Raw genomic sequence first — 27,279 nt, forward strand, 5'->3', positions numbered from 1 at the left:
TGACCTCAGGGTATGACCCGGTCCCTGCTGATGTCAGGAATTGCCCCCTCAGCTGAACCCCCTTTCAATCCTCCCCCTTTCTGGGCTGATGAAGATCTCAGACCAAGTCTGTTACTGTTGAAATGGAAGCGTGTTGTTGCTGAAAGCAAATAATCCATCATTTGTTTCTCATTTTGAACTGCAATCAGTCCAGTTATTTTCCAGTTAGCAGCAAGTGGGACGCGGCAAACAGCAACTGTGAATAGCCCGTATTTAATTTTTAAAAAGTAACCAAGAGATAATAAACTCTGTGTACAAGTTAGCAGAAGAGCTAGCCATAACTGTACAGTGGGTGGACCCACTTGGCTACCTTCCAGCACATGTGAAGAGGTCAACTATGAGGTCACTCTTTTGTAAAATGAGGTCACGCCTTTGATGAGGCGAGAGAGAGGGAGGCCGTCTTCCTGAAACCCAATCGCCGAGGGAGCAACTCCAGACAGCCACCCAGACACACACAAAGCCATAGAATCGGCCATACAAAAGCAGCACACACACCTAGGTATGCACGCGTGTGTGACTGAATTAAGAGGCACTCTCGGTCATGTGCGCGCACAGAAAGCCATTCATGGCCAGAAAACAAGGATGGCAGTCCGATCAGAGCCTCGATTGTATCACAATGCAAACAAAAAAAGGCAGAGACAATAAGGATTGTTTGTGCACCATTATTGATTGTCCGTGCCTTGTGTCATTGTGTGTTCTGGTGTGTGTGTGTGTCCATGTGTATGTGTTCAATGCTGTAGACCTCGCCTATTGCATTCTGAAATGCAGGTGGGTCCCAAGGTAAAGGTTCATCTCGGGTCGGAACTGCCAATTCTATCCTCTACTTGGTCCGGCTGGCCTTTATAGTGCCTCAGCATTGTGACATCTGCTACCCAAGCGACCATTTTTACAACCGCTTCTTCATTCTGAAGGACTGACCGGCGAGGTCGTTACCGGCTCTAAACAGGCTGAAGGTCACGGAACTGGAGTACTGGATGTAGGCATCGCATGTCTCTTATTAACTGAAGAAACAGCATTTAAATCTGTAAGTCTCAAATGAAACACACACATCTGGGCAAACTGTATGTCGTGATTCTGAAATGGCCAAGTAATTTATGTAGCCACTCAAGAGATTATGTCTGAAAACTAAACTAGTGGAACAAATTTAACGCTTATTCTTAGGTTTGGATGTAATTTTAGTTTTTAATTCATAGCTGATTTTCTTTTTTATATAAAGCGTAATATAAATGTAGTTCCGTGATTATGGTAGACATATTTTCTGAGTGTACCTGGCATCATATGAATAACTCCTTTCTTCCTGGTGGCGTTTTTCTGTTTTTCAAAGAAGCAGAGGTTCTGGTTATGCTGATCACTGCGTGTAGCCATGCTTGTGCTGTGCACTGCGTTGTCTCTGTGTTAGTTCATAGACTGTGCCAGTTGATTGATGCTTGTCTGGTTGTGACTCACTGGACACAGGTGCAGCATAACAAAAGTCTAGCATGTACCCACATTGAAACGTATCCCACACAAGAGAAGAATGTGAAGCTCTGCTGTTTGGTGTCAGCTCCACAGTCGTCAAATAGGAAATGTTCATATCTTTTAGATCCTTCTTATATTTCCCTTAGTGATTCAAACTAATTTTATTATTTTACTGCAATTTTCCCATTTACCTTTCTGAAAGAGGTTTCTAGGTATGCATCTTTTTAAATGTTAATTACAGTCTGCACATAATAAAGATTTCATTATTCCACTCTCATGGAGTCCATGAGAAAGTAATTAGCTGGGATAACAAGAGCCTGTCTGAATCCATCATGCCAACTGCACTAACCTTTACTTTTTCTCCCTCCTTGGCTGAAATGGCGTTTGTGACTTGGCTCTAGTCTGCCTCAGATTTTCTGACTGCTCTTTTGTTTATCTAGTCCAGGAGCCCTAAAACCTGATTCCTAGCAGCGTTCGTGTGCACGTGTGTTTGCTCCGACCTCCTTCTATGTAATTACCTCCATATTTTTTTAATAGTTTTTTTTTTCTCAATGGTGAAATATTTTTTGCAGTTTTCATGCCACATGCTTCAGAAAAGGGCTATTTTAATGCCATACTTTGAGGGGAAATCTTTGATATAAATAGCTTCTAATTGCTACAGGGGTAGGTAGGTTAGGAACCAACACAAAAAGTATCTATTAAATAGTCTGCTTCAGTGGGCAATGTTGTGTACTGGGTTTTATCTCCCCAAATCTGCACTTTATACGTCCGGATGCAGAAACTCACTAGTAAAATGTTGCTGTCTGTGCGGTCTAGGCAAGAGCTGAAACATGATAGGCTAGAGAACTTTCCAGAGAAACTTTTGAGAGGATTCCTGTCCGGTACTGGGTAAGCTGCCTCCTCTGGTGCAGGGTCCCATGTTCCTGAAGAAGGTGTCTTGGCCCAGAAGACCCCGGAGTCCCATCGTTGTACCGGAGGTGCCGTATTTTCTGCTCCCGCCCCGCAATGCCGCGGTCCGCCGGGGGGACAAAGCGACCTTCTACATCAAGGTGAGGTGGATTCCAGCCTGTGCGACATTCGGTGTGAGTGTGAATCGCTTCCATCCATCGTTCCCAACATCACTGCCCCAGACTGCAACAGTTAAGGTAACAATAATGAAAATGAATAGTGACTAGAAGCCACATCGCTACGCGCAGTTTCACAGAGCCTCTGTCAAGCAGGAAATTCACGAATACTAACCATAATGGTGTTTCTTTGAATCGGTTATGGAAATGGGAAAGCAGCGTTTGTCTTCCTTAACGTACGGGCCTGACAGCTAACTGAAGTAGGCGTCGTGGCATTAGTCTGAATGCATTTTCCTCACGGGTCAATTGCAGTAGGAGCATGTTAGTTGCCTCAGTCTGATGATCCTAAGATGTTGCTGTGATTCTGTAAGGGGGGGCTTTGAGAAGACAGTGCGGAGGGGAAAGATGAAGATACATTGTCTTTTTTGGGCTGATTGATGTAAGAATGCTTTCATGCTGCGGAAGGTTCCAGACATCGCTTTCAGTCGCAGTGGGTTCCCCTGTCTTAGGCCCTTTTCCAGTCACTCGCAGTATTAAGATTGGTGGCGTCCCATAATGCCTTTCTCATTTTCCATTGCTGGTTTTGGGTGGCCTGTGAGAAAAGGGGAACCGGCTCGTCCGCACGGTCAAGGCTGATTCACCCCGGAAGACGTCCCAGTCACCCCGACCGCAGGGATTAGGCTCACGGATGAGTTGGGGGTCCCGAGGAGGTCGGTGCTGGCCGATCACACCAGGGATGCGGGGTGTTAGCGCTGCCTGCTTCTCGTTAAGCGCATGACGCAGGGAGGGAAAACCGCTGCGATGCAGACAGCTTAACGCGCAGTGGAGGAGCAGCCAACTTAAAACGAGGACCTCATTATACAAATGGAGAAGCAGCCCAGCAGATCAGCCCTGCTCTAAACCAGATGTTTGGCTCATAAGCATTTTTCCTGAGGTGAAACTCTTTGGAGTCGGGACTACATTTTCTGGAAGAAAAAAAAAAGCAGAACAAATGTAATTCTATTTCCAGGTGAGTGCTGCTCCAGTTTGTACTGAAAGAGGTTATTTTAAGATTTACAGCTTGTCTTCACTAGGCCTTTTGATTCTCTTCCTTTAGAACTTGTGCAGCATAGTTGTATCCACTAGGGGGCACATGTGTGTCACTTCCTGTTCAGCTGCAGGGTCTCCAAAGTTCCTTAACCACCAGGCATCCACTGCGACTGTATTTTAGGGCAAAATATGCACGTTAACTCTCAGCTCGATTACTGCATGAGTAAACAAGAAAGATAAGGTTAGCGTTTTTGCCCTTACAAAGTATAAGCCTAATTAAACTGTTGCCAACAATTCCTCATCACTACAACTGGTGTCATTGTATTCTGAACTATGAGATGAGCTCTTTTGGTTGTTTGCTTGATTTTTTTTCCAAAGAAAACCATTGCAAACACGGTTATGAAGCTAATTTGTAGGGGGTCTGATAGTGAATTTCGATGGGCCAATAACACTGAAATCTGAACAGTCATGATTGCTGGTTAACTTATGACATGGAGGTCATGTTTTGAACTGGTGTTTATTCTAACCCTCTCCTAACCCCAATTTATCCAAATTCTTCTCCAAACTGAATTATCCATCATCAACTTTTCAATGCTAATGGACGCATGTTACCAGCCAACCAGCCAGTTAAGTTAGCTATGCTAATGGCTAAGCACATCATTGCCGGGATACAGGTGCAGGGCAACCCGGAACCTTCCGTGAGGTTCTTCCATGATGGGGCGCCGGTGGACTCCGAGGCCCCCCCTTTCAGCCTCTGCCGCCTTGGGTGGGGCGTTCACGTGTTCAATGTCGCCAACGCCAGCCGGACTGTGGCGGGTCGCTATACATGCGAGGTCACCAACTCCGCCGGCGGGGCCAAGATCAGCTTCCGGCTGGAGCTGAAAGGTGAGCGAGGAACCTCTTCTTCCTGTTATTTAAGGTGGATCATTAAGCCTTAACGATGGACATTAACGATGAAGTTAACCATTATGATCACTGGGGCTGGCTTATACCATACCACTGTATTTACGTAGTTCTGGTGTCTTTCAGATCACGTGAATAAGCCTGTAGAATGTTCTTTGAGGTAAGCTGGGATGTAGGGACCGAATTTACTCTGCTTGTTGTTACTTTTATTCCGTTAACATGGCTACTAAAATGGCCGCCGCTAACGGAAAAAAAAATGAACGGCCAATGGTTTTCATTTTTGGTCACACCTTAGACAGGAAGGATTCTGTCTGGTTAAACGAAACATGGATTTTATTATCCTAAACCTAAGCATAACCCTTGGGCGAGGGCCCCCTCCATTATCTTCATTCTCCAAGGAAATCCCCGCCATTAGCAAGAGCAGCCAATCTGTGGATTAGTGACGCTGCCCCTACAGTTAGGTTGGTGGGAACGTGGTGAAGCAGACATATGACGTATAACTGCACGTTTGTGCTCCCATTTTCTAAACTCTATTATCATCATTACATGCTTTCTTTCAAGCTCATGCAAAGGTGAACATTTGTAGCGCACTAGAGGCAGGATGTTTTTGGTCTATGTTTTAAATAGAAATTGCTTCAGATCCTGCCAAAGGAGCAGCGTTGGTTAGTAGTTGGGTCTTGCTGCGTTCCCCTAAACTTCACATCATCTTGTTCTTTTGTGTTCTTTCATCACCTTTTTTCTTCTTCATCCCTGCTTCCTTTCTCTTCTCATACCTACTCTCTCTCTCTCTCTCTCTCTCTCTCTCTTTCTGTGCCATTCTCTCTGTAGGCGGTACCATAGCTGGGGGGAGAGTCACCCCCGTTTTGTGACCAAGCCACGTAGCATGACGGTAAAAGAGGGAGAAAGGGTGGAGTTCAAGGCTCGGATCACTGGGAGGCCCCCTCCATCCGTCAGCTGGCTGAAGGTGTGTCCTCACTTAGCCGAACGTTAATGACGTTGCCACATTTGAAGCATCTGTTTTGAGTCGTGCTTAACGGACCAATCTTACTATTATACACATACAAGTACAAAGCTCTTCCCTTTTCGACATTTCTGCACCAGGGCAAGGAGTAGAAATCAAATCAGTGAAAACAATCAGTAAGTTACAAAAAAATAGTGTAGTTCTCTGTAGTGGTGATTGGTGATGATCAGGCACATAGCCAGGTAGTAAAATTATGTGTTTGAACCCCTGTCTGTCCACTGGAGGGCACCCCTCCCCATCCCAGATCTACTGAGAGTGACCTACACCCACCCTAGCCCCCCCCCCACCCAAGTTGGCAAAATCTACATAGAGAGTAAATCCTCGCACAAAATGTATTTCTGTCTACGGGATGAAGCGGAGATACAGCAGAGAGATGCAGTGAGTTTGTTACTGCTGCAAACATTCATACAAAATGCACTTAAGACATTAATTCATATTCAAAAAATATTTCATTGTTTTCCTGATATTTGCAGATGCACGATATTGTGCAGGAGTGACGGAATCTATGCACAGACATCCCAAATAACGCCAGGTGAAGGTCGCTGAGTTCAGGGTTAACCCATTAGCGTTAGCTACAGAGCAGTGCTCTATATTTATGGCTGAATTCCTCTTAGTAGTACACAGGGGGGGGTAACATTTTACTTAATGGTCTAACATTTCTCATGGGTAGAGTTTGTATCGATGTACATTAATATATCATCACAGTCATTTTCCCTGTGAAGTTTCTTATTTTATGTTCATGCATGGACTGCGCTGGTCAAAACTATAAGCCTCAAGACAAATCAGTCAAACATCTGAGCTGAGTAACTGCATCAGTTTAACTGTTTCAGGCCTCGTTCGGGGGGGGGTCCATCTCCATCTTGGTCCTGCCTCGATGATTAGAGCATATTTGTGACGCCCGCTCCGTCCGCTCCTCGTGTGTGCCACGCCCCCTAATTACCCACGTGTGATTTCCTGATCGTGCCCAGTCGTGTCTTGTTTCCTGCTGCCTTGTTTCATGTATTTAAGTTCCTGATTTGTACTAACCCGTGTCTGTCATTGATGTTAGTCACGTCAGATGTTCCCTGCTACCCGTTCCCCCGATTCCCTTATTAAAACCCCCGTTTGCCCCGTAATTCGCCTGTCTGCCTGCTTCCTGACTGCTCGCCTGCCTGTTCGCCTTACCGGCTTCCAGCGTCCCGTGACAGAATGACAGACCGAACCAAGGAGGCGCGGCAGCAGACCGAGGAGCAGCATCTCGGTCTGCTGCAAGAGACCTATTATTGGTTGAACCAGCCAGAGGTCCAGGAGGATCCTCTGGCTTTGGAGTTCGCCAATCGCGGCGCTGATCTCCTGATGGAGAGGCCTCCACCGGAGAGCGAGCACCTCCTGGAGGAGGTACGTGCTTGCCTCCAGCAGCTAGCCCAGCGTCTCATGGAGCGGAGACTTGGGCTAGCTGTACCACAAGGCACGGAAGCTGGGTCCCCGTCGTCCGTCCTAACGGAGAGGGTGCAGCCTCCTGCCAGCACCAAAACCCGGCGGAAAAAGAAAAGGACGAAGTCGCCAGCGGTCGCCCCGTCTATAAACCTGGGAGCGTGCGCGCTCGTCCCCGCTGCCCTTGCGACCAGGGAACTGGAGGACAGCCCGGTCAATCTTCCCTTCACCGGCGCTGCACCGCTGCTAGCGCAGCCGGCTTTCCCCGTCCGGAGAGAGCAGCCCACCGCTACAGACCTACCCCCGCCTCTCGAGCGGTATTTCTTCCGGCCCGAACGACTGGCCAATAAGGGGGCCAGCGCGGTGCGAGATGTCATCCCGCGAATACCCCGACGATTTAAAGGGGCCACGCTCGTCTTGCCCGCGCAGGACTTGCCAGTCCCGCCACCGCCTCTGACTGAGCAGGCAACCCCTGTGCCTGCAGCCCGTGCTCAGGCCGAGCAGGCAACCCCTGTGCCTGCAGCCCGTGCTCAGGCCGAGCAGGCAACCCCTGTGCCTGCAGCCCGTGCTCGGGCCGAGCAGGCAACCCCTGTGCCTGCAGCCCGTGCTCGGGCCGAGCAGGCAACCCCTGTGCCTGCAGCCCCTGCTCGGGCCGAGCAGGCAACCCCTGTGCCTGCAGCCCCTGCTCGGGCCGAGCAGCCGCCTTCGTTACCGCCATTGCCGGCGGACCCCGCTGCCGTGCAGCCGCCGCCGCCTGCGCAGCCGCCTTCGCTGCCTGCACAGCTCCCTCCGCCTGCTGCAGCTCCCGGGCAGGCGCCCCCACTGCAGCAACCTGCTGCAGCTCCCGGGCAGGCGCCCCCACTGCAGCAAGCTCCTGTTCCTGACCGCGCTCCTGTTCCTGTCCCGGCGCCCCCTTCGCCTGCTGCAGCTCCCGGGCAGGCGCCCCCACTGCAGCAACCTGCAGCTCCCGGGCAGGCGCCCCCACTGCAGCAACCTGCAGCTCCCGGGCAGGCGCCCCCACTGCAGCAACCTGCAGCTCCCGGGCAGGCGCCCCCACTGCAGCAAGCTCCTGTTCCTGCAGAGGCGCCCCCTCTGCAGCCGCCTGCTGCCGCTCCCGGGCAGGCGCCCCCTCTGCAGCCGCCTGCTGCAGCTCCCGGGCAGGCGCCCCCACTGCAGCCGCCTGCTGCAGCTCCCGGGCAGGCGCCCCCACTGCAGCCACCTGCTGCAGCTCCCGGGCAGGCGCCCCCACTGCAGCTAGCTCCTGTTCCTGACCGTGCTCCTGTTCCTGCAGAGGCGCCCCCTCTGCAACCGCCTGCTGCAGCTCCCGGGCAGGCGCCCCCTCTGCAGCCGCCTGCTGCAGCTCCCGGGCAGGCGCCCCCACTGCAGCCGCCTGCTGCAGCTCCCGGGCAGGCGCCCCCACTGCAGCCGCCTGCTGCAGCTCCCGGGCAGGCGTCCCCACTGCAGCCAGCTCCTGTTCCTGACCGTGCTCCTGTTCCTGCAGAGGCGCCCCCTCTGCAGCCGCCTGCTGCAGCTCCCGGGCAGGCGCCCCCACTGCAGCCGCCTGCTGCAGCTCCCGGGCAGGCGCCCCCACTGCAGCTAGCTCCTGTTCCTGACCGTGCTCCTGTTCGTGCAGAGGCGCCCCCTCTGCAGCCGCCTGCTGCAGCTCCCGGGCAGGTGCCCCCACTGCAGCCATCTGCTGCAGCTCCCGGGCAGGCGCCCCCACTGCAGCCAGCTCCTGTTCCTGACCGCGCTGCAGCAGCTCCCGAGGCGCCCCCTGACCGCGCTGCAGCAGCTCCCGAGGCGCCCCCTGACCGCGCTGCAGCAGCTCCCGAGGCGCCCCCTCCGCCTGCTGGCCCCGCTCCTGTCCCTGGCCCCGCTCCTGTCCCTGGCCCCGCTCCTGTCCCTGGCCCCGCTCCTGTCCCTGGCCCCGCTCCTGTGACTCCTTCACCCTCACCCCGGCGACATCGACCCCGACCGGGGGTCGGTATGTCTGTGTCCCGCAGAGGGAGGGGACACAGACGTCGGACTGGGGTCCCTCCCGCCCTGCCCCCTGGCTCGCCCTCCCTCGCCTGCGCTCTGGCTCGGTTGGCGCCTGCAGGTCCTGGCCCTCCGGGTCGGCTGTCGCCTGCGGGTACCCCTCCGATACCTCGTCACCCTGCCTCGCTCCCCCCTCCGGTGCCTGGTCGGTCGCCTGCGGGCTCCCCGACGGCGGCTCCTCGGTTGCCTGCGGGGCCCCTACCTCCGGCCCTCCACCGGACGTCGCCGCCTGCTGCGGCTCCCCCCTCCTCCGGGCCTTCGCCGTGGGCCCCTCCTGCTCCCTCGTCCCCTTCCCCGGTGCTCCCTCCTGCTTCCTCCCTGGCCCCTCCGCGGGTCCCTCGCCCTGCCTCCTCGGCCCCTCCGAGGTCCCCTCCGGCTCCGGCCTCCCGGCCGCCTGCGGCCCCTCCGGCTGCCTCCCGTCGCCCGCAGGGGCTCCCTCGGGCTCCCCTTCCTTCCTCCTCCTTCTCTCCCTTCTTTCCTGTCTCTGTCCCGCCTGTCCTTGTTCCTCCTCCTGCCTTTGTTCTGCCCCACTCTGTTCCTGGTTTCCCGTCGTTCCCTCCCGTCACTCCCGCTCCTTTTGTTCCACCTGTTCCCTCTGTTCCTCCCTTCCTGGTCTGTCTGTCGGCTTTTCCTGTCTTGTGTAGTGTCCTGTCCTGGCTCCTGCCTCTGTGTCAGTTTTGCCTGTCTGTCTTGTTCCCTGTTCCCCATTGATTTTTGCTCTTGTCTTTCAGGTCCTGTTCTCCCTCGTCCCGTCCGTCGCCCCCTTCCTGGGCGCGCCCGGTGTAGCGCGCCTTTGGGGGGGGGTTCTGTGACGCCCGCTCCGTCCGCTCCTCGTGTGTGCCACGCCCCCTAATTACCCACGTGTGATTTCCTGATCGTGCCCAGTCGTGTCTTGTTTCCTGCTGCCTTGTTTCATGTATTTAAGTTCCTGATTTGTACTAACCCGTGTCTGTCATTGATGTTAGTCACGTCAGATGTTCCCTGCTACCCGTTCCCCCGATTCCCTTATTAAAACCCCCGTTTGCCCCGTAATTCGCCTGTCTGCCTGCTTCCTGACTGCTCGCCTGCCTGTTCGCCTTACCGGCTTCCAGCGTCCCGTGACAATATTACAGAAAAAAATCATTTTAATGTTCAATCTCTTTGAAGAAGCAATGCAATAAATATATTTATTGGATTACCCAAACCAGGGGCAGCATGGTGGTGCAGTGGTTAGCACTGTTGCCTCACACCTCTGGGACCCGGGTTTGAGTCTCCGCCTGTGTTACATGTGTGGAGTTTGCATGTTCTCCTCATGTCGTCGTGGGGTTTCCTCTGGTTTTCCCCCACAGTCCAAAAACATGCTGAGGCTAATTGGAGTTACTAAATTGCCCGTAGGTGTGCATGTGTGAGTGACTGGTGTGTGAGTGTGCCCTGCGGGGGCTGGCCTCCCATCCTGGGTTGTTCCCTGCCTCGTGCCCATTGCTTCCGGGATAGGCTCCGGACCCCCCGCGACCCAGTAGGATAGGCGGTTTGGAAAATGGATGGATGGATGGATTACCCAAACTGGCACTTTTAATTAGTTTTCATATAATTGAAAATATCACAGACATGCATTGTTTTTTCCCTCAAAACCAATCTCATATTCTCAACGGTTATTGAAAAAATTTGAGTTGAATTGAGTTGAACATACTAACAAAAACAGCCAGGAATGCCCGTCTGCTGTTCTTGGCAAAAATAAATCTAATCTTGCAAATTTCAGGAACATTCTATTTAAGTCATAGATAACACAGGGTGAAACTATCGCAAACAGTGTAACGTAAGCCCGTAAGACAGCCATTCCTGAAAGTTGTGTAAAACAGACAAGAACAATCATCTACTCTTTAAACACTACTCATTAAAACCCACAACTCATCGTCTTATACATGTTCAGTTCGCAAAGTGGCTCGAGATGTAAAGCAGTCATTCAGCACAGGGGTAATTTGAATAACTTCTAGCTGTAGAGTAAAAATAACATGAACAAGCTAAGATTACTTTGCTGATACTTGCAGAACAGCCCCAGGTATTCTACTGACAGTTATAATCACAAAATTTTTCATGAACACATATATATGAGCATCTAACCTTTCAGCATGTTAAAAAATGTTCTGCTCAAGACATTCTGAGGCATCTGAATGATACCCATAGACATTAGCTGGGGCGCCTTGCTGGAGAAATGCATGCGTAGATGTGAATGTCTGAGAAAATAACATGTTATCCTTCAGCATGCTGGTTCCTCTCTTCTTTCCCTTTCCCTGTCCTCCGATCTCTGTCTCTTCCAGGACTCTTTCATCCTGCACAACAACTCTGAAGTCCACTCGTCCTTCTCTGCTGGCTTCCACCTCCTGGAGCTGGACAAGGTGCGTATGGACGACCAAGGACTGTACACATGCCGGTTGTCCAGCTTGGCCGGGGTTACCAGTGCTTCTGCTCAGTTGACCGTCACGGGTAGGTGCTCCTCAGCCTTGCCAACACATGCATTTGTCCGTCGACCAGTGACAAACCGTTGGCCAGTGCTGTGCAAGGCGCTGGTACTAAATGAGCCAATGAGTACAACAGAAGTCCTGGGGTATCCCCAGGTGTCGGTCTTGTCCAGCCCCAAGTATCTAAATATACACAGGTTGCATCCTCAACAAACGAGAACAATCCCATGATTCATTGCATCCCAAGTCTGTTCTTGGGAGGCAAATTAGCAAGACCATTTTTGCCAAGACCACAAGTACGATCTTTACGTCCGTGTCATTGACACGCACCCCTAGTGTTTGTCAAACTGAATGATCCTTGATCAGCTTTTCTGAAACTACTTTTGTGTCTTTTCTTCTTTAGATGGATGTCCCTGTGTCAGCCCCATCCTTAACTGTGCCAGACAGCAGTAAGTTACCTGAAAGGGAAGCGTCACTGCGATGTTCATAATATATGAACCTGTATAATTTCATGACGTGGCCTATGAAGAGTGTACTGTGGCAAGCCTTTCCCTGTGGTAGGAAGGCCTACGTCGAAGCCCGAGTCCACCTTCCCTCCTGTATCTTGTCGTTATGACTCTGTCTCTCTTATTTTTGGCACATCTTAGCTGCTAAGTGGCATGTGGTGATGCAGGAAATGACCTCGCAGTAACGTAGCATAGCTGGATGCTATTAGCGGTATTGTTTCAATTGCAATATTTAAGGATAGGGCTTTATCGAGAGGCACAAAAAGAACAGGGTGTCGATGAATCAGTCACTCTGGGCTGGTGGGAACACTTGAAGGTTTTGTCACACATAGTTCTTTGTGGTGCTAATATTCAAATAAAGATCTGTGTGACATACGGCATAAACAAGTGCAGTACAGAGTAGGATGTTACATTATTGGGGAATTGCATAAAACCTTACATTACAATTACATAAAACTCTCTCGTTCAGGTTTTCTGTTTGTCATTCGGCGTTATTACGCCAAATTTACCAAAAGTCGAAGCTCCAGAAATTTAAAGCCTCTTGAATCCAACTAGAATCCAGTCTAGATGATTTTGATAACAGGTTAGCAAACAAGTTTTCAGAGTAAGAGCTATTAAAACGATTAGTACTCTTTCAAAAAATACAAAGCAGTAATATATGATTCCCTTCTCTCCAGAGCTATTGGTGACTTTCTCACCCTGTGTTTACTTTTCAAAAGACCATCCTTGACTCAAAACAAATGCAAGCATGCGAGGCCCTAACCTCAGAGGGTCTAGTGGTGAGACATTCAGGTGGGTTAATATTTTGCTCAGCGACGAGGAATTTCAATGACAGGACTGTCCCGGAAATGTAAGTTCAGGTGAATAGGTGGAAGGATAAGCTGTGACGCTTGCGTGTGCTTCCCTTCTGACCTTCATGTCACCATACGTCAACAGAAAGTCTGTTTTAATCAACAAACGTGGGCAGAAGTCTGTCTATAGAACTTTCTGGGTCTCTTGACAGAGAACTGTTTTATAAACCACTCGAGGAATGATGTTTATTGCCCAAACAAACTAGACAATTAGGTTGACGACAGTCATCAAACTCTAGCTGCAGAAGGGTCTGTCTCGGGAGAAACAGGCAGATCAGGAAGAGCTTGCCAAAGTGCTCTGGTGTGTTATTGTTGACTTCACTCCGTGCTGGTTGCTTTTTCTGTAATATAACTCCCCAGTGTCCTGGATACACCCTGCTTTTACTCACAGAATCAGGAAAGTAGGACACCAAATTACATCGTAACATTAGCCTGTGTCGAGAATCTAGGGGTCTATCAGTGCGCCTTGAGAAAAACGCAGAGGCCTACAAACAATAAAGTACAGACACTCTACGCTTAACGACCCGCCTGTCTCATCTCGCATCACCCTTTTCAGTCTCATTCTTGCAGTATTATGTCAATAAATTTCTACTTTATTGTGCACCCCATAGTACATGATGTCGGCGAGAATGAATAAAGACGACTACCTGCTACCTGTAAACATTTATAAATATAGGCCTACTAAAAATTTTATTATTGGTGCAAAGGTGACATTAAAACAATATCTAAATCCACTACCAATGCAGTGAGCTTGAAATATCGGTAAGGGGCACCTCCTCGCTTATCGACCAATTCGCTTAACGACCTAGTAGTAGGAACGGGACATGGTCGTTAAGTGAGGAGTGTCTGTATAAAACTGCAGATTATATAGTTTGCTTCGGGGATCTTCAAATCTGGAACTTGAATCCAAATCCAGGCCTTGCTTTCAGTTCTCCCTGGTTGGTTTAATAATTACGGATTCTGATTGGCCTCTGAGGCTTCATACCCAGCTCACTGGTAAAGAAAGCCTGGAAAATCAGCATTGCTTGGACCTTGAGGACCGTGATTTGAATAGGCCTGGTACTTGGTTAATATTGTAAATCCTCATCACAATGACAGCCTTGTTTCGAATTGGTCCTGTGCGTGTTGAGGCCATTGCCGTTTTGCAAAGCAGCCTCAGCCAACGATATGTGTAATGACACTAAAGTCTGCAAATCCAGACTCACTGCGTCTCTGTGGCATCCAAAGTTCAAACATGCCACTGATAAGTGGACTATGTGAAGCTAAACAAGTAGACGGAACAGAAACCAGTGCAAGGGGCTGTGATCTCCGGCAGATCTGCTTCACACATGAATTCGAGGCGTAGTCAAATGCAGTGGCCAGTAGCTAAAAGTATTTTTATTATGACTAACGTGACAGTTTTCTCCACTCTGGTGGACTCTGACACCCCCCCCCCCACACACACACACATAAACACTGCCCCCCCCCCCCCCCCCCCCCCCGTGACAGTTTGGGCTTGGCCAAAGCATGGGACAAAAATCACCATACTTCCTGCGGGGAGGGTTAGACAGGGCTGAGAGAGCCACTGTTAACCTGTGGTCCGGGAAGAGAGGCTGACAGAGGAAGAGAGAGAGAGAGAGAGAGAGAGAGAGAAGCAGAAGGCATTTCGAGCCAAAGGGAAAGAAGGGAGAAGGAGTGATAGAGATAGACTGAGAGTGAAAGAAGTGAAACAGGAGAGACTGGGTGATAGGTTGGGGTGGGTGCGTGTTAAACAGAAACGTAAACAGTGACATGTTCTCTGAGAGATAAGCGCTGAGGCATTAGCTGGGTTGGGGCTAATGCTCTGCTCTTTGCCCGGGTGCATGCAGCCGCTCACCTTGGCGTCTCCCTGAGCCATGGGTGACGGCGCAAACAAGCGCTTTGTCTCCACCCTTAGGATCCATGTCAAGGCCACCGCACCGGTCCAGGAGAGCCCTTCTGCAGAAAGGATACTGGGGAATGGCCCCATTGTGGCGAATTCCCCCTGTAAGAACCGCACACGTCCAGCCAAAAAGGTCGCAGGTAAGCTTAAACGCTGGGGTATATATAGAACAGTTCCTATTATTCAAATGAGCAGCTCCAGTGCTGAACTGCTGAAATGCTGCAGGTAATGAAGTGGTAGCCTGAAGGTTGCTGGTTTAATTCCCAGGAATGATTTAGCCGCAGTACCGTCATGTAATGAATTTAATCTATCAAGCTCTATAAACAAGCAAAAGTTGTTAATTCCATTGGTTAAATGAACAGTTCTATCAATTGTTTTAACTTTGAAAAAAAAATGAAGGGCATAGATTTGGGTATGGAGGATGGGGTTATGTGCCAGTCAATATTGTGGGACTACGCACAATATTGTGTATTGAGAGGTGGGGGGGGGACGGGATGGTTGGGGTCATTTAGTCCCTACCAATGTTGAAACCAAACCTACACCCTTGATAGAAATGTCATTTAAGCAATTTAATGTACTAAAAAAATTCTGACATGAATGGTGATTAAGTTTAGATTGACATAGACGCTGTGTGTATCGTTGCGTGTTCATGCCGTGGGATTTGGTCGCTGATTGCCCACAGCTCATGAGAGACCGTTTGAGCAAAACAGCCAGAAATTCTCCTTGTCAAATAGAAAGGAATCGCGCTTCGACAGGCTCTCTGAGGGGGTTTGCTTCATATTAAAATGCTTGAGAAGTTTCCAGAGATAAGAATCCATCATCCGTGGTGCTGACGTGAAGCTCAGGCTGAGTGCCGTCCTCACGCATGTCCGAGCTGCAGCGTACAGTGGGCCTCGCCTGCTCCTTTATGCGATACCTTGGGCAGATGAGCCGGGATTCCTGGGGATGCCCATCGAGATACCAGTGCCGTGGCGTGTGAATGGATGGTGAGCATCCACGCTGACAGGCAGGCCGCCCAGGTTGTACCCCGTGGCTCGATAAGCTGTCATTGGTGGACATTTAATAGATTGTACCTGAAATGTGCATCTAGAGGAGCATGCAGTCTCTGTCACCAACACTGAGCATGGGCAAGGTGGTTAAACTGGGTCTGGGTGGGACATTCCAAGGTGACGGTTTGATTTCAACATTGCTAGGGACCAAACCCCCGCCCCCCCCCCCCCCCCCCGAAAACACGGGAATCCCACAATATTGGTGCGGACATGTCACTACCATCCACACCCAAATCTACAGCCTTGGAATGGTCTTATTCTCTTAGGTGGTGATGTGAGGCTCAGTGGATTAGGGTGCTGTGTCTTTGATCAGAAAGTCAGATCCCAGGTTCAGCAGAGTGATTCCACTGTCGAGCCCCGTCCAGTATTTCCCCCCCCCCCCCCTGGGATCTATAAAGTTAATCTTAATCTTATCCCCCAATTGCTGTAGGGACTGGCAGACCCTAATATGTAAAAAAAAATGTACATTGATTTGGTTAAATAAATGTATTATTGATAACTCAAAGGTATAAATACTATTAAAGCATTTTGCTGTTTTTATAAGGGGAGCGTGCATAATTACAAAATGAAATAACACTAATGGAGGTAGTGTAAAGTAGGCCTTACTAGAATATATCTTCAATAGTCTCTAGACATGTTTCATTAACAGTGTCTCAAAGGGATTTATTAAAGTGACTGGTAACTTGGACCTTCCTCTCTGGGAAAATAATCCCCGTTGACATTTTGTACATGGAACTGTTGACAAGCCATAATGTTAAAGACTGCTGGAAGTGATTTCATGAGTAATTAAATTGAAGACTTTTTTTCACGGACAGTTTTTTCTTACTATTTAAAATAATGTCACCAAGTAATTGGATCAAAAAGGGTTAATTTGTGCTTGTTGTGCATGTTGTGAGTGCAGCGTGTTTGACTTGTTTTGAAGAACTCGTAAACAATTAGGTCACTGACCCTCTCCCCTATTCTGTCACCCCCCCATGCATGCAGAGGACTACCCAAGGCCTGGGAGGGAGCCAAAGCCCCCCCAGTTCACGGAGCCGCTGGAGGACTGCACGGTGGACGAGGGCCGCGATATGGTGCTGGGGGGGGTCGTCACGGGCAGTCAGCCAATCAGCATCTCCTGGCTGCACAACGGTGAGTGGCGGGTCATTTCCTTCATCCCTCATTAAACACGCATCGACCGGTTTGAGCCAAAGACGGTCCTGGACCCCCACAATAAATTTTGGAAGAGTATGGGGGTCCGCCGACTGATACATTTTGATGAGGTGGGGGCATGGGGGTGCACATGGTATGCCAGTTGGCCTATCTAACCCTGGCCAAAGAAGCAAAAGATGAATCACAGTCAGTTGGAAAACTGGGGAATGAAGCAACCTTCATTCGACAGATTTTTTCGCAAGATGTTGGTGGTCCATTATAAGAGGCAACTTTATTGCCTCTTCTAAATACTAAAGGGTTTTGATTCACTTGTCTTTTTGGGCCAATGTAGAGGATTAGTGTACAGATATTAAGATGATTGATAAATGTATAGAAACGTTGCATATTTCCACCATAACCAGGGATATTTGGTTATAGACTATAGGAGAGCATGACAACTCCAGTATTGTGGGGACACAATGTACCGTACTTCCTCACTGCGGAAGTTTCTCCACTAAAATATTTATTTCTTTAAAAGGTTAAAATGTACAGGATCTAAATCTGCCATCTAAAAAACGTTGAGATGTACAGTAAAAATCCAGACCAGGGTTATGTTTCAATTGGAATTCCCTGTGACTGTGACTCTTTATAGGTGTAAAGAGTCACAGTCACAGGGAACTCCAATGATCGGTTGAAACAAAATCTTGGACCTGAACCATCCCCGTCTGTGTAATAGAACGAAGAAGGAAAGAAAGAGAAAGGAAAGAAGTGAGGCGGCTCGGTAATATGGGGTTGGGATTCGACGAGATTCTGAAAACAGTTCAGTGCAGATATCAGTGCAGTTGTAAAGAGCATCACTCTTGCTGAAAGAATAATTACAGGTCTGTGATTTGGTTTTGATCTGATTTTCTGTGGAATCTTTTGGAGCGAACCATTGACACACTAGTTGAAAAATTCAGCTCAGTAACTTCATCCGGCTGAACTGGAAGGAAGTGAAAGCTGATCTCAAAACAATGGCGGTTAAGCTAAACGATACTAAAAGTGGCAAAGGGGAACTTCAGCCGTTCGTTATCAAACGCTATGGGGTTTATCCTTGCACGCAACACGCATACATTCTGTTCCTCATCCATTCTTCATCTGGGATGCATTGCAGAACCTCACAAACTGACATTCTACCACTTACACCCTGCCACCATACTCCACCACCATGACGTTTTCTTTCGTGATGCCAGGTTGTAGTGTCACCAGGTCATTGTATCTGTCTGCCCCATTTTAAAGGGTCTTCTCCAACCAGGGATGATTATCCCTCACTGCTTACCCAGCGGTCTTGCCGTTCTCATCCGCAGGTGAGTCCACTCGCTTTGGGATCCCCTCGTTCGACGGCTCCGTGGCGAAGCTGGTGGTGCGGGAATGTCTGCCCGAGGACGCGGGGGCATACACCTGCATGGCTGAGAACAGGGTGGGCAAGACCTCCAGCAGCGCGGCAGTCTGTGTGCGAGGTATGGCCAGAAGGGGGCGCCAGAGGGGGTGACACCTGCTGTTCATTTGCAGGCCATGGGGTTTGCTGATTTACAATCTAGCAACCATTCAAGGAAGAATAACTGATTCAGGGAGGTTTGGAAGACGCATCAATTAATTAGACTGCATTCACTCTTACTTGAAGGACTGCCTGTAATGTGACAGCCTGGATGTGTTGCAGTCAGATCAGGGCCAGCATAAGGTATAAGTTAACTAAGCAGCTGCTGAGGGCCATGTGTCCAGCAGGGGGCTCCACAACTGATCAGCCAATCAGAATTGGAAGCATGATGACAAATGATGACTAGGAATGATCAGTAGGTCTGAGGGCTGTGAATCTGCTGCTATGCAAACCCATCGTGCAACGTGTCCATCTGTCACACAAGCCAAACGTAACGGAAACGTCTCCTGCTGCTGTGGCTCGTCGCCGTTCATGAGGTGCCTTCTTCCCGGGATGTCTCCTCTCACATGCTGCCCCGAAATGAAAACACGGCAGATTTTGAAACCATCTGCGGGATTCGCAATAAGAAGTCAGGCACGTTGCCGGTCTTCAACTGCATCCCGGGAAGCAGGAGCTGGATCTCCCCCGTCGGCATGGAGAACAGCGGCCTTCAAAGGGAGCAGAGGGCAGCGCAGAGCCTCCATACCCATAGTGCAGGGCGCCGGAAAGGTGCGTCTCCGCAAACCGCTGCAGGCTTCAGCAAATGCTAACCCACAAATGCTAACGTTTTTGGCTGTTCTAGACATCATATGTCACCAACTTTCAGTCTGTGCTGAAAATGTTTCTTGTTACTATGTATCTTCTTGAGTTTAACGTTGGTCTAATGTGTTCCTGGAAAACTTCAATAATTTATACTTGAAGCATAAATCGTAATCTTAATTGAAACTGAAAGAGAATCGGTGAACTGTGAACTCCCTCAGGCCAAACCCCAAGCCCCTTCCAGCAAGTGAGCTAACTTCCTAATGAATCTCCGCAGGGCTCCTTCCGAAGGCCAGAGCACGTCCACGAGCAGGTAAGACACAAGTTATATCTTCTGTTCAAATTTCTGATTTTATTTTCCCATATCACTAATTTTCCTTTATAGTCTTTGTAAAGTTTCCTTTATGATCTTTTTAGCTACCGCTCGAATGGTGTTCTTGTGACTGGCCATTTTGCACCGTGAATACAGAACGTCCATGCGCATAAGCCAGAAGGATAAGGGTATTATGGGGTGCTGCTTAAGTAAAGGTCACATGTGAGCGAGCGTCTGCTGTCACTGCGTCGGGTGTCATGGAATAAAATACCACATGGGGGGATTTTTGTCATTTCTAACGACAACTGATTGACCTCCTTTGTGTAATTATTCAAATAACGTTCACGTTAACGTCACTCTGAATTCCCTTCGTGTGTATATTCCGATGATGATTTTCCTAATATGACATTAATGATAAGCATGTAGGGAAGTTAATCACATCGGAAACCAGAGGTGAGGAGCAGGCCAATCACGCGCAGTTATCATAGCAACTGCATTTACAAAAAAAGAAATTAAAAGGAATACAACAAATGCAGAAACAGTTAGCCCTCAGGCTAACACTGGCAGTGATTGAGTTAATAATACACAACTAGGTCCCTAATAGGTAAAAATGACCCTGAAGTTGACTGTAGCTGAATGAAATCAGTGCCCACATAGAATATTGCATTGCTTAACAACAAAAAAAAAGGAGAGGAATTTCTTTGATGCTAATGCTAATTTCCTCTGTCTCTGTGCTAAACAGGGAAGACGGTGCAATTCCATAACCCCCCCAAGGAGCTGGAGGTCCATGTAGGGGAGACAGCACACCTGTCTTGCAGGTTCCACAGTGACTTCCCAGTGGCTGTCTGCTGGACACACAACAGAGAGCAGGTACTGCTTCATGTGTAAAAAGCCCCAACCTCACACTTGCGATGCCGAAATTCCTGGTCGGCGAATAGCTTTCTTCTGCCCCCTGCAGGTGGTGAATGGTCCTCGGGTTTGGGTGGAGAGCAAAGATAAACAGAGTGTGCTGGTGGTCACGGAGGCTCAGTACAGCGACGTGGGAAAATACACTATCGTGGTCCAGGACCGGCAAGGCCCTGCCTATCACACTGCCACCCTCACTGTCATTGGTCCGTACTGCCCAACCCACCATGGGATAAACAACCAATCAGAGATTTTCTTGAGGTTTTAAGCTGTTTTAAAGCAGTACCTCTATTCATATACGGCCAGGTTGCATCACATAACCCCTTGTGAACGGTGAGGAATGTCAGTCTCTATACAGGCCCAATACCTTTTTTTTCGCTTAATAAATGTTACCCCTCCCCTTAAAAGAGATCCATGGGGGTCTGAAATTCCCTGGTGCAGAACCACAGCCCCAAGAACTAGTCATAGAACAGTGGAAGAGCCAGGCAAATAGCCTGCTGCGTTTTCTACGAGCTTTCCAGAGCCAAAACAGCAGTTCAAAATCTTTCCTGAGGAAAGAAACCACAACCAAAATTGCAGCCATCCATTTTCCAACCACTATTATACAAAACTGATTATTCCAAAATGCCTTCAAAGAAGGCAATGCAAGCGCAGCTCAAACGCCGTTCCTGTATAACTACATGTAAGTTTGTTCATCATGGCTGCAACACGAGCCGCCGGTGATTGAGTCTGGCTGCTTTCTGACCCCCAGATCGCCCTCAGCCGCCTGCCTGCTGCCCCGTCGTCTCCCAGCTCTCTGGCAGCTCCCTCGTGCTGTCTTGGTCAGGGCCATGCTACGACGGCGGTAGTGCCATCGTTGGGTACGTGGTGGAAGCGCGCAAGGAAGGCCCTGGGAAGCCCGGGGACTGGAGTGAGGTGACGAGCCGCTGTCGGAGCACATCGTACCGGTTGCGCTCAGGTTTGGAGCCCGAGGGCGAGTACAGATTCCGAGTGAGGGCCTACAACACTGTGGGGCTCAGCAGGCCCAGCCAGGAGACAGAGATCATCAAGATGGATGTGGAGGGTAAGCAGTTAGCGTTCTGATGATTCACCTTTCGACTTTACGATGGGTAAATGTGTTCCACTTTCAGTACTTTATTCAGTAAATTACATGAGAAATTCAACACTTTATTGTAAGATAGGCTTTGTGTTAATGATTTTGCCCAACTGTAGGCTAATGTAAGTGTTCTGAGCATGGATTTAAGGTAGGGTAGACTAGTCTGTTTGTTAGCTTAGGTATACTGAATTAAAATGTATTTTTGCCGTATGATAGGTTTATCGGAACGCAACCCCATCGTAACCTGAGGAGGGGCTGTATTATACAATGAATGTATGCTATAGAATCTGTTCACAGCGCGTCTCTGCATGCGTCTGCATAACAAAAGCATTCTTATTTTTGTCAGTATGTTATTTTCCTCTGCTTTTGTGGTTTCTATGCATGCGATGCTGTTTTCCATTTGCTTGCAATTCCAAGGTCAGCCTCTGGAGGCGCACAAGGCAGACGCAGATATCACCATAGACATGACTAATAAGGTCACGGACCACTACAATGTGATGGAGAAGCTTGGCGTGTGAGTGTCAGTCTGCCTATGAATGTAATGACGGATGGATACACTGCCAATCCATGCGGCGTGAATTACAGTCGAAGTTTAATAGCTAACGCTATCAAGCAATTTCCATTTTTTACCAGTACTGAGGTCTAGTTAGATAAATATCATCAATTCAAATAGCTGTCAGGTGTTATGCAAAGTATATAGGGCACCGACTGCAATCAAGTCATGTATAATTATAAATAATAAATTATAAATAATTCATGGATATTGCACGTCCTCTGCCCTAATTAAGGAGGTCCTAGGGATTTTCTTTCCGCCCGATGTTTACTGGTGCCTTCCTTCCTCTCTTTTCTTTGCACAGAGGAAAGTTTGGGCAGGTGTTCCGGCTGGTCCACAAGGAGACAGGCCAGGTATGCGCCGGAAAGTTCTACAAGGGCCGCCGAGCGAAGGAGAGGGAGGCAGCACGCAGGGAGATTGAGCTGATGAAGAGTCTGCAGCACCCCAAGTTGGTGCAGTGCCTCGGGGCCTATGAAGGTCCCTCAGAGGTCGTCATGGTCATGGAATAGTGAGTGATGGCTCTTCAAACCATAGCGACGCCTGTAGCAATGCGATCGGCGGGAAAGTGTTTGTGTGGGGTGGGATGGACAGTGTCATCTTCGGTGAAGAGGTCAGGCTAATGCAGACTTTTAGAGGCTCCTTTTATGTACTGATGGACACTGTGGGTGGTGAGCTGGAAGGGAGCAAAAACATCTCTGGGACCGCAAGGACCGGGTTGGAAAAAACTACAAAATAAGTGTCCCTGAACACACTGGCAAGCGGAAGCTGTCTGTCTGCAGCGTGGCTGGAGGGGAGCTGTTCGCCCGCATCGTGGACGACAAATTCGAGCACACGGAGCCCGCCAGCATGCTCTACATGAGGCAGATCCTGGAGGGCGTTGGGTACATGCACCAGCAGAGCATCGTGCATCTGGACCTCAAGCCTGAGAACATCGTATGCGTCAACTCTACGGGGACGCTCGTCAAGATCATTGACTTCGGTTTGGCCAGCAAGTTGGGTGAGTCGGAGGTAGTCGATGTGGTGCCGGGACCTCAAATAGCCACACTGATACACGAGAATGTATAATCCTCACTGCCCCCTCTTTGACCCCCAGATCCCAACAAACCCCTGAAAGTAATGCATGGGACCCCTGAGTTCGTGGCTCCGGAAGTGATCAACTTTGAGCCAGTAGGACTGACCACTGACATGTGGAGTGTTGGAGTCATCTGCTACCTTCTGTAAGAACAATGCCCTTGGTGCTGATCAAAGTTAAGACCTTGGTGTATCTACGTATCATTACATGCCATCAGTTTGCAGGGTGAAAAAGGTGCGTTTACTGTGAGTAGCTGGCTGGGATACCAAGAGGAACCCTGCTGTTAAGCAAGGCACTTTTGCTGAATTACTTCCGTGAAATATCCAGCTGTTGTTTTTGATAAATGTTCTGTCAACGTGGCTTGACTAAGGCATTTTTCACTTATGCTTTGCAAGTTCAAATTCAGCCTCAGCTCTGTGTAGGCAGGTATATTGCTGATCAATTTGATAGACTAATATTCCAGCCATGATGCCCCCAACCCTATGTACAGTCTTGAAATGCTACAGGTCACCGATCGTTAATTAGAAACCCAATGTTGACAACAGATGATCGATGTCAGTATTTCTTAACCCTGTCTTCGGGGACCGCCAAACAGTTCGCATTTTCGGTCCTTCCCAGCTCCTAGCATTCAGCGTTTCCGATTGGCCGGAAGCAGTCCCCGAAGACTGGGTTGAAACAGTGATCTATGTGATTCTGTTGCCACCTACTGGTAGCACAATGTCACAGCACCTATGCCATTTTCCGAGACACATTTTGGCTTTAGTTTTCCGTCCTTGTTTGAAGAAAAATACCAAAAACATGATATGTTGGCCATACGGAGTCTCCACACACTAAGTTAGTTACTCAGACCATACAGGTCATGTCATACTCACCCTTTTCGCAGGTCCTTCCCAGTGTCGTTTTCTCTGTTCCCGTCTGTCCCCTGATTATAACCAGGCTTAGCGGGGAATCCCCATTCCAGGGGGAGAGTGACTTGGACACTCTGGCCAGGGTGACAGCAGCGCAGTTGATGTTTAGCCCACAAAGCTTTGAGGAGATCTCTGACCAGGCCAAAGACTTCATCAAGGCCCTCCTCAGGAAGGACAGTCGGTGGGATCACATTCCGTCCCCCGCATTGTGTTTCTTAAGGAAGACTGGCTCCAAATCTGCTCTGACTGGGCCCCTTCTGCCCCACGCAGACGCCGGCTGTCCTGTAGCAAGGCCTTAAGCCACCCCTGGATGGCAGCGTCCGTGCCGACGAACCCACGCTACACCAAAACCCTCTCCAAGGAGAAGATGAAGAAATACTTGGCAAAGCAGAAGTGGAAGGTACTCTTTAAAGAAGAACGTAGCCTACGAGGAATAACAGAAGCAGGGCGCATATCATTAGCAGAAAATCAATTCTCATCAAATATATAGCCTCACAGGAGTGAGAGTTACCTAGTGGTGGCACCCGTGCATAGGAGGTAATGGAAAGTAACTCATTAAGAACCCATAAATAGTGCATACTACAGTGCATACTACAGTGCATACTACAGTGCATACTATAGTGCACTATTTTTCAGCTGGGGGTTGTGGCCCAAAGCTGGGTCATGGGTCCGTTTTCATTGGGTCGCAGAGTGTGTAGTTAAAAAAAAAAAACTATTTAGAATTTTTTTTCAAATGTTGGACTTTCTAATGATTTCTGTTGGATTTTTTTTTGTTATTTAATGGTGTATGATCACATTGTGCTACTGTCACTGTACAATTTATTTTTTATATATAAATTTGGTTCAAAATTGTTTAAAACCAAAAATGTGAATTCGGTAAGAAATTAAGATTAAAATTGGCTAGAGTGTTGGATGGTGATACTGTGGATCTTTTACTCTCCAAGCACTAATCTAAGACTAGCTGACTAGCTCCCCACCAGTTTAATAAAGAAGGATTTAAATAATTTCTTATAGAAAACAGGGAAGGCTGTGTTGGCAGTGAGGAGGCTGGCTGTGCTCTCCAACAAGACAGACGGGCCGAGCTCCTTCCCCAGCCCTGGAGATGGTAAGACCCCCGTTACAACCTCCTCTGGCCCCTCACCCTACATGTACAGGTCGTCCTCAGCTTACAACCTATGCGAATTATGACTGATCCACTTTACGACTGTCCGGAGACCACGGAGACCACCAGCTGTAATGCGGTGAAGCTTGGTAGTCACTCTATGCACATGTCACACATCTGTTGTCTAATAGCTACTTAGATTTTGAAGCTGAGATCGATTTATTTTTCCAAAATAGTAGACAGAGCGTTTCAGTAGACCGGTAAATGGTTACTCTGCCAAACACTAATGTGTGAGGTGAGAAAACTCATGCCTGCAGTATCTGCTATCTGCCGACAGGTAATTCTAGATTTAAACTTTCTCTTTGACTGTATTACATTGCAATTAAAGTAGTAACGAAAAAAATGCCTATCATTTGTGATCCAGGACAATTTTTAAGCATTTGCAGCTTGTAAATCATTTTAAATGGATCCTTTAAAAGGTTTCCTGTGTTTCCTTAGCAACAGCGTTTCTCGGTCACATGACCACCCACCTTTTGCCTGCTTTCCCCAGACCCCAGCCTGTACCCCGAGATGGAGCGGGTGCTGAAGTTCCTGGAGGAACAGCTGCAGTCTAAGCCCTGGTTCTCCCAGGTGTTGACGGACCAGACCCAGCACCGGGGTGCCACAGCTCGCCTCACCTGCCACATCCAGGGTACGATGCATCATTGCCACTGATTGCTGATGTAAACAGAGAAATCATGTAGGATACAACTGACATAATGGTTGTTTTCTACTACTAACGACCCCATTCTGCAAAATGAGGGTGGCTCAGCGAACTAAGCTTCTGTGCCTGTAATCAGAAGGTCATTGGTTCAAGCCCAACCTCAGCAGAATAGTCATATGTCTATGGGGCCTGACCCTCTAGCACGCTGAGGTAGCTGTCCCCTCCCCCCCAAGCTTACTCTCACCTGTATGGAGAACAAGATGTGGCAAAAGGAAAATTTCCCCTTGGAGGTTAATAATGTATCTCTCCTCTACTTTAGATACCTGTTATTACTTTTTATAAAGTAATATGTAGAGGTAGCATGTGGCAGACTTTTATCTGGAAGCTGGGTGGGTTTTGAACCCTGTAATGGATATAGGCCTGTTTTGTGGTGCCTGTAGCATCGCCCAGTTTGTAGGTGACGCTGCCCCTTGTCGAAACAGGGTACCCTGACCCGGAGGTGGTGTGGCTACAGGACGAGGAGCCGCTAGAGGAATCTGCTCGAACCCTGATCGAATATGAAGAGGATGGCCGCTGCGCCCTGATCCTGGGCCAGCTGGAGCCAGCGGACGCGGGACTCTATACCTGCAAAGCCAGCAACAGCCAAGGGGAGGCGCTGTGCTCAGCCAGACTCTGGTTGGAGAGTTAGGTCGCCTGTCCTGCGTCTCTGTCCGGCTTGGAAAATGTGCACATTAGTTTGTAAATTAGGCTCCATGGCAGCACAGGAATACAAACGTTTTTTACAAGCTCTGCCTGCTTTTTCTTTCTTTCTTTCCCTAACTTCATTAAAATGTGCTTTGTTTGTCTCATAGGATTAGGAAAAAGGGATTAAATTCGGGTTTAAATGCCTTATATATTTTATGTAGAAGTTACTGGAACAGATGCAGCTGTGGGCAGTGAAGTATTCACTGTTGTCGGTACGTGCCTTATGGTGTTTTATCCAATATTTAATTTAACAGCATTTTCCCTACAAAATCTGCTTCGGGCAAGTTCTGTTAACCACAAATTGGTGCATTTTCATATATATTTGAAAACAGGCTTTGGAATTATACAGAGTGCATTTAGTTGATATAGTACAGAAATCTACGAGCCAGTTAATAAACTATATTTGTGATATGAAGAGAAAAACCAACGGTGTCTGGGTTTTGACTCTCTTCCTCCATTAGATATTATCTATTTGCCCTTTTTTGTATAAACATATTGGGCAATTGCTCTAGTTTACCCCCCAGCTTAAAATAAGTTCAGATAAACGTCTTATTTTAGGGTTTAATGCGCATCGTATGGTCTAACCCAGCCCATAAGGTGCAATCAGGCGAACTCATTGAGGACCTTCTGCACAGAGCATTAAAGGTCGTTTTATCTTAAGAGATTAAACACCACAGCCTACATAACACGACAGCCACAGTTTGAAAGATTTTAAGGTATTAAATACGTTATTAATATTTTCTGATTTGAGGATAAACAGAATTAACTAATAAACTTAAGTTAAACCACGGGCGGGGCAGGTTTAAAATGAACCGGAGAAATAGTGAC

General features: G+C 48.6%; 1 protein-coding gene across 3 annotated transcripts; it reads left to right on the forward strand.

Moving 5' to 3' along the window:
* The first annotated feature begins 295 nt into the window (after positions 1–295).
* Positions 296–26,492, forward strand: LOC125718249 (myosin light chain kinase, smooth muscle-like). Of its 3 annotated transcripts, none has more exons than XM_048991941.1 (25): positions 296–819; positions 951–1,063; positions 2,409–2,546; positions 4,265–4,475; positions 4,620–4,653; positions 5,322–5,457; positions 11,262–11,427; positions 11,806–11,851; positions 14,675–14,799; positions 16,693–16,839; positions 18,186–18,338; positions 18,851–19,024; positions 19,332–19,367; positions 20,110–20,237; positions 20,326–20,479; positions 21,025–21,336; positions 21,787–21,883; positions 22,227–22,430; positions 22,702–22,919; positions 23,016–23,139; positions 23,931–24,083; positions 24,173–24,302; positions 24,917–25,007; positions 25,555–25,695; positions 26,190–26,492. In XM_048991941.1, the coding sequence occupies exons 3-25, from the start codon at positions 2,415–2,417 to the stop codon at positions 26,393–26,395; spliced, it is 3,318 nt and encodes a 1,105-aa protein (XP_048847898.1). In that variant the 5' UTR covers positions 296–819; positions 951–1,063; positions 2,409–2,414; the 3' UTR covers positions 26,396–26,492. The 3 variants fall into 3 exon arrangements, with proteins under 3 accessions (XP_048847898.1, XP_048847899.1, XP_048847897.1); XM_048991942.1 differs by having other exon boundaries at positions 296–807; XM_048991940.1 differs by having other exon boundaries at positions 296–1,063.
* The last annotated feature ends 787 nt before the right edge of the window (positions 26,493–27,279 follow it).

This window comes from Brienomyrus brachyistius, chromosome 22 (genome assembly GCF_023856365.1).
Source record: "Brienomyrus brachyistius isolate T26 chromosome 22, BBRACH_0.4, whole genome shotgun sequence".
NCBI classification, from domain to species: domain Eukaryota; kingdom Metazoa; phylum Chordata; class Actinopteri; order Osteoglossiformes; family Mormyridae; genus Brienomyrus; species Brienomyrus brachyistius.